Source organism: Asterias amurensis, chromosome 7 (assembly GCF_032118995.1).
Source record: "Asterias amurensis chromosome 7, ASM3211899v1".
In the NCBI taxonomy this organism is placed as follows: domain Eukaryota; kingdom Metazoa; phylum Echinodermata; class Asteroidea; order Forcipulatida; family Asteriidae; genus Asterias; species Asterias amurensis.
Window position 1 is genome coordinate 18,913,761 of NC_092654.1, and position 7,935 is coordinate 18,921,695.

At 40.9% G+C, this 7,935-nt stretch overlaps 1 protein-coding gene across 1 annotated transcript; it reads left to right on the forward strand.

The window, feature by feature from the left end:
- The first annotated feature begins 855 nt into the window (after positions 1–855).
- LOC139939698 (uncharacterized) lies at positions 856–6,943 on the forward strand. The gene is made up of 4 exons (XM_071935774.1): positions 856–1,095; positions 3,187–3,459; positions 4,466–4,690; positions 5,163–6,943. Exons 2-4 carry the CDS (start codon positions 3,192–3,194, stop codon positions 6,158–6,160), a joined length of 1,491 nt encoding a protein of 496 aa, XP_071791875.1. The 5' UTR covers positions 856–1,095; positions 3,187–3,191; the 3' UTR covers positions 6,161–6,943.
- Positions 6,944–7,935: the final 992 nt, after the last annotated feature.

Consider the following 7,935-nt stretch of genomic DNA (forward strand, 5'->3'; position numbering starts at 1 on the left):
GAGTGTTCAAGAAGCCTATGTAATGATGGTGCAAATAATGTATTTCAAAAGCGCAACATTAAGTTGTACAGCAGTAACAATAAGAAACAACTACTATTTTTTATTTATGAGATTTATATTCTACTACCGAGGAGTAGGTTTTGGAACTCGGGAGACTTCTCACTTGTGAAATTTATTGAACAGACTCCTGTTTTTGTTATACTAATTAGACCGAACTAACCAAGTGGAGAATTGATACAAAATATGCATTGCAAATTTTCGAGACGCATTTAAATAAATTCAAGTTTTGGTTGTGCAATTAGCAGTAAGAATGGAGAGAAGAACGATCAAAAAAAGGAACAACACCATCAAACAATACTGACAAAAACAATCAGCGTACCACCATAATGAGCGTACCATCACTTTAAAATAGCTGTTATCACAATGTTTTAACAACAGATCAATTCTTATTTATATTGCGTATTTATTTTGTTGATCTCCATTTTTTATCACTATTTCAAACAGTGTGTCGCTCATTGTTGTTATCACTTGAATCTGCATCAAAAACAAACTAATTTCATAGTTAAGACTAGCACCACAGACCGGGGCCAATATAACCTTTGACTGCGCCGCCACTTAGTTTAGGGGCCTACTTGAATCACAATTCGTTGAAAAGGTAACAGTTTACTCTACATTTACAAATCTGCTATCCCTGTAACTAATCCCGCCCGAACCGCAATGGTACAATCCGATTACCCATTGTTAGCATTGAATGACAAAGACCCGTCCATTGTAATGCGGGAAGGCCATCCAAAAACTTAGCAACAAACAAGTGAGGTCGAGCGTCACACAGTATAGCCTAGGGGTACACAGTCATACCCCATTTTACCAAACGTCTATACATAACACTTGTACTTTAGTAGTTTGTATAGATTCATGAAAAATAGGGAAATTTGTTTGATTTGGTTGAACATGGAGGATACGTTTGGCCAAAAACAGTAGCAGTTATAGGCCCTTGGTAGCAATCGTTAGGCAGGTTTATGCCGGTGTTTGAACGGGACTTGGCGGCTTTGGAAACTCGTGTGGGGCAGAGAGAAATGGAATGAAAGGTTTGAGGTAAGTGTGGCAAACCATTAATTATTTAAGATTCTACTGATGTAATACACCACTAGAAGGACGTAGGAATTATAGGGAAGGATACGGCTTGTACAAAATGACCAAGTGACGAGGGTGGATTTCACAAAGGTAGTCTTAACTTAGAACTAGTCTTAGGCAATGCTAGGAGATAGGACCAGTCCTAAGTTAGGATGAGTTACTGGTTCTAACTTAGGACTAGTCCTATCTCTTAGCATTGCATAGGACTAGTCCTAAGTTAGGACTACCTTTGTGAAATCCACCGGTATACGAAAGTGACCAACGGGTATCGAAGTAGTGGCAAAGTACGAAGATTGACGACATACGCGGGTGTGGTATTGAATTCCGTGGTATTTATGAAACGACGATACGGGACAGCACTGGAAGGATACACCCACTGGAAGATAAATCCAGCTAAAGACTGATCCGATGTGAGAGAAGATCATGTCACTGACCTCCTACTAGCCAAGATCCCATGGCAAGAGTGTGCTTTCAGGAGGAAACCAACCAAGTACCAATACATGTACATGAAAACGATGGCACAGGTCATTTTCAACCGACGCATTTCTATGATAAAATAACTACAGATGTACGTGAACAGAATGATGAATGAAGTCTTTACTGAAGCCACAATATATGTAATGACGCATGTGGTTTCGCCTAGTTATAATTAATTGAGCTTTACGAAGAATTGTTTCTACGACGCTAACAGGTGTATTTAATTGGGCCTTACGAGGAATTGTTTTTGCCATGACATAATTACAAACTGACGGCTAAAAGATTTGTTATTGACTTTGAAAAACAAAACAATCAAAAACAAAAACTTCAACAATCTTTTGTTTTTCCAGAAAACAGGAGCATACAATCTTGAGAGCTTGTACCACAAATAAATGATGAGAAAATAAAATTAGCTGTTGCAAAAAAAAACTTACCGACCAAATGGACCGATGGTATATATGCAAACAAATAGTTAATGGCCTGACGTTTCGACCCTAGCAGAGTCTTTCTCGAAGGCTAATAAATGATAGTACATGTATACATTTTGTTGCCAATTTTGTTACTAACTTTAAGAAAAATAGTGTCAAGAAATTTGCCCGGTAATCACCATTTCATTTACCAAGTACAGTTTCAAAATGTTTTGTTCTAACTATTAATATACATCGTTTGAGTGATAATGTTCACACTCTTGCAAACAATAGTTTGTGGCCTACTTTTCGACAGAAGCAGAGTCTTTCTCGACGGCTATTTTTTTTGTTTAGCCTGATAGAGAAAGACTCTGCTTTACAGAGTCAAAACGTCCGGCCATTAAAGGCAGTGGACACTATTGGTAATTACTCAAAATAATTATTTTCATAAAACCTTTCTTGATTACAAGTAATGGGGAGAGGTTGATAGTATAAAACGTTGTGACAAACAGCTCCCTCTGAAGTGACGTAGTTTTCGAGAAAGAAGTAATTTTCCACGAATTTGATTTCGAGACCTCAGATTTAGAACTTGAGGTCTCGAGATCAAGCATCTGAAAGTACACAACTTCGTGTGACCATGGTGCGACAAGAGTGTTTTTTCTTTCATTAATATCTCGCAACTTCGACGACCGATTGAGCTCAAATTTGCACAGGTTTGTTATTTTATGCATATGTTGAGATACACCAACTGTGAAGGCTAGTCTTTGACAATTACCAATAGTGTCCAGTGTCTTTAACTATTTTTGCAATTATACCATAGGCCCTTTTGGTTGGCAACGCTATTGATTGATTGGTTGATTGATTGAAATGGTTTATTAAAAAGACAAATTCGATGAAAACAGCTCGAATGCTGATACCACGAATAAACATATGATAAAATGATAAAAAGTACTTAGAAAAAGTCATTATATTAAAAAAAGACATTAGAGAGAATAGAGAAAACGGGTTGAAAATAACAATTAACCAGCACAACAACGAAAACAATTGGAACTAATATAAAAAGGCACATAAATATAGAACCAAATAAATATAAATAAAAAAAACAAAGTCAATAAAACGGGCCATATAGTTCTTTTTTCTCACTTTACTTTATTTTTCACAATCACAGCTACCATGCCTCACATTCGTGAACTTGAACTTCGTTACTTCCATCGCGGCCGCTCTTTCAGACCGTCCAAACCTCTTCATTTCCTGCCACCAATCAAGCTCACAACAGGAGCTGAGCAGCACACATCCACTCCCCATGAGACGGTCTGGCAGAGGGCCGCTACGAGAGGCCGTGGACGAGAGAAAAGACACTCGCGTTACAGGAAGATGGTGACGACTATTGCGAGTTACCTGACCCTTGGAAATGTTGCCGACATGAAGTTTTTATGCAAAGGTAAGTCAGTCTCAGGCATGATACTTCACGGAGGCAACGAAGGTGATTGCCTACGTGCCCCCCTGGTCTTTATTTGCCTTGGTGTCCTTGAAATGCTCTAGTAGAAATTTACCTTGGCACCCTTGCCCTTTCAAAAACGAAGCATAAAGGGCTACAGACTCTTGACGATGAATAGAGCAAGCTAGTCGAAACGTTAGGGCCAATTAAGAATCACTCTGCGGCAGTGAAGTTTACAAAGACAAGTTCCCTCGTTCCACTAATGCTTGAAGTTAGTCTCGGCTAATTTTCGCCCTTCCGCCCAGGTATAGTAGTTAATAAGCAGGACAGTTCTTTTCAGAACTGAGAAGTCTCCCGAATTCCAAAAATCTACTCCGCGGTAGTAGATTAAAAGCAAGACAAGTTCTCAAAAGAACTCGATATATACAATTGACAGACACACATGGTGTTACCGCAAACCAAATAATATGAAGTCAGTCAAAAGACAAGTTTTATTCTCGGAGCTTCAACATGGATTCCAGGGAGCCCCCTTATGGTAAGCAAAGACGATTTTCTGGTTCCTCATATTTCTCAACTGAGGACCTTGTCACAAACACAGTGCAGTTTGACATTCAACCCGGAGGCAACCAACTACGCAAAAGGAAGACTTTTAAAGTACAAGAGTTTCTCAGCCACAGCTCATCGCAAGGACCTAAATACGCGTACATATGTAAAGTTGCTCGAAAGGCAGCCATGTTTAACTGAGGAATCTCTGCTCTGTACGGGCCGAAGCCAGTGGGCCTTTTACGAACCTCAGCTTGGAATCCGGCCTGTGAAAACTTCTTCATCAATTTTGTATTCGCCTGCGTATATTTTGCACGGTAATTTCAACATAAAACGGACCCCTCTAGGCTAAGTCGCAGCCCAACCGGTTTGGAAAACGCCACACTTAGTTCAAAAGTCCATATCTAAGTTGCAGATTTATAAATACATATATTCAAATCCCTTTGTTTGATTGTTAAACTTGTAGATCATGTCAGACCTCCTCAAATCGTCGACGATGTAACAAACGCACGCCATCTACTCGCTCTTCTTGAGAATCAACGGCTGTTAGCTGAGAACAGTTTGTACTTTTTACAGACCCTGCTCTACTACATCGCCAGACCCGACCTGTACCAAGTCGTGTTAGATTTCAGAGCTGATAGACAGGACGATTATAGGAATAGGGGAGTCAAAATCAAGGATGAGTATCAAGGTAATGATATTATAATTAGTATTATTTATTCGGCATAACAAAATGAACAATATACAAAAACATGAATAACAAAACAAAACAGCAAGGACAATAAGCCGATGGGACATGCCTGGAGGTGAAAAAAGTTCACTAAATAACTGTGACTGGGAAGCCACACTATTGGTAAAATAGTTGTTAGCATAAAACCTTACTTGGTAACGAGTAATGGGGAGAGGTTGATAGTATAAAATACTGTGAGAAACGGCTCCCTCTGAAGTGATGTAGTTTTTGAGAAAGAAGTAATTTTCAACGAATTTGACTTCGAGACGTCAGATTTAGAATTTGAGGTCTCGAAAGCACACGACTTCAAGAGTGGTGACGGAAAAAATAAGTGGTTTTGGCCACTCTTTTACATGAAATGAGTCTATGATGATACCATATTTCATTTGAATCCAGTACTAAACATTTCAGTATTCTTATCTTAATGTTTCAGTCGAGTTGGATGAGGACAGTCAGCGTTTGGAGCTTGCGAACGAGCTCCTGAAATTCCGCAAGGATCTGAAACCTCGAAAGCGCCTCAACCAAGTTGACGTGACTGAGATGAGACGCAAACTGAACGATCTCAGCAACAAGATGCAGGAGAACATAATTACAATGCAGCGCCCTAACGCGCCCAAGGAGGCTCTTGAAGAGTCGCCCGGAGTAGACATCCACGAGGGGGAATTAATGGAGAATGGTATCAAATCTGAGGAGGAACCATTCACAGACATCCTGCCATTGGTAAGGAATTCAACACCACAACAATTAGTTGCCCAAGAACCATCCCCTGCGGAACCCTTTCAAGAGTCACAGTCAAACAACCAGGTCGTGGCTGTGGGAGGTCCTCCATCTGCACGAGTCATAGAATGTAAGGAAAGTCCCGAACTAAAAACTCAAGATGGGAACACCTTGCCGAAAATCGTACAAACGGGGGTTGTTACATCTGCAAATCAAGAAGCACCCCAAATTCCAGATAATGAACGAAAAAAGGACAACATTGCTACCAAAGAGAGCATTGAAGACTATTATCTAACCAAAGACGAGTTCGAAATCCAGGCGGAAGACTTCGGGTACGTCACCCCCTGCCCGCCGCCACGAGAAACGGTGCTTGGGATCAGCGGGACCAAACTTTACGACGATGTTGCCATCGCGAGCCAAAATTCCGTCAAACATCGCGGGGTGAAAAATGCATACAAGCCCCTCTCTTCGAACGACCGGACGGCAAGTAAACTCCACCAACTCCGCCGTCTGTCCACCAGAGAGCAAAGGGGAAGCCCCAGGCGAGGGGTACAACACCAGAGAAAAGGAAATCAGACCCGGAAGGCCAAAAACCCCGGAACTAGTGACAATGAAGGGACAAAAGAAACTTCTTCGAAGACAAAGGAGGATTTAAAGTTGCCAGATATATATGACAAATACGCAAGACAGACAAATGTCCAGCATGTTAGTTGATTGCAATTTTGCCATAAGATTAAAGATTATTGTAGATTTATTTTCCAACACCCGTTACAGACAGGCGCGCCAGAGTCAGGCCGGACCAAATAGATCAGGAGTGACTAAATGTTCCGAACGACTGCAACAGAAGATCTTTCAACTCATAATGCGCGTCAAGTTGCTCCTCTGTTTCAGACGTACAACTGTTTATGCTGAATTCAAAATTTGGCACGACGCCGTCGAATTCACCAAACTCTTCCTAACCTGGAATTAATCTTAAGGCCTAGGCCGTGTTCAGTTCTGTTTCCGTAGACGTTTTTTACGTATTGAATCCATCCTAAGTTAGGATGGGTTAAGCCCGGTTCATACTTCCTGCGAATGCGAAGCGCATGTTGACGGCACAAAATTCGCATCGATATTTGCAGCAGTTTAGCTCTGTTCAACTCACTTGCGAATATTTCTGCGGATGGATAGTTGTGACGTCAAATTCACGTCAAAATTCGCTTTGCTTTCGAATTCGCAGAAAGTATAAACCGGGCTTTACTCGTCCTAACTCGAGATGGGATTAATCCTATCGTGAAATCCACTGCTGTCTGAAATGAGTGTACTCTCTTTGGGATGGGTATCTAACCAGATCTAACGAGATAATGTTTTACTTTAACCAGCACTCCGCAGTGTGCTATATCCTTATCCTAATATAATATTATTTAAGTGGGCTGAAATGCAATACTTTATTTTTTTTATTCCTTTAATTTCTTTTACAACTTGTTCTGGTGGTATTTTGAATAAACTTAACTTCTAACAAATAACGAAAGTATTCTTTGTAATTGTATTTAGTCCTAGCTGATTAAACTTCGTAAAATGATAATCTGTACGACGTCTTGCCAGGGCCCAATTTCATAGAGCTGCTAAGCACAAAAATTCGCTTAGCATTAAATTTTTCTCTTGATAAAAACAGGATTACCAACCAAAACTCCGTTTGTTGCATATTGCTTTCCTGAAGATGGCGTGGAAATTTGGTTGATGATCCTATTTCTATCGTGGCAAAACTTCGTGCTAAGCAAATTTGTGTGCTTAGCAGCTCTATGAAATTGGGCCCTGGTGAGAAGCAAGTGCGCACGTAATGCTGATGCATGCTATTCCGCGGACACTGTTTTAATAGCAAACCATACGACGTCATAAACGCAACGACCAATCAGATCGCAATATGCCAATGAGCGGACACTATTTAGGCCGGTGTCAGACGCAATTGTGTCCGCCATGCAACACTGTCCTCTCCGGACAATTTTGCACATGCAATCGTGTCTGGGTTTATGCAAAAACTGTCCTGCAGACATGTACATAGCTGGCGTGCACGCAATGAACATACACGTATGCAGCATGAATATTCACGTATGATTGCAGCGAATTCTCAAAGGCTGACTATTTCCCACGTCAATCATGACGTGCACTTTGCTTGTAAAAAAAAATGGCGAAGGCTGCAATGACGGTTTTGCACGGGGCGGACACAAGTGCATTATGCAGCAGCGTCCGGAAGGACACGATTGAATATGCAAAACCGTCTGGCGGACATTATTGCATACAGGACATAATTGCATGCGACACCGGATTTTTTTTTGGCATGATGCATTTGGATTTTGTCCCCGGTGTTGTGGGGTTTTCCCCATGTGGTAAACAACACAGGCTGAATGAAGTTGATTCAAAAGAGGGCGCTTTCCAAATTTATCGCAAAAACATACTCAGTAGGCATGGAATGAGGTGCATGCTGGTCTAGCTAGCGATCAAGTTTGATC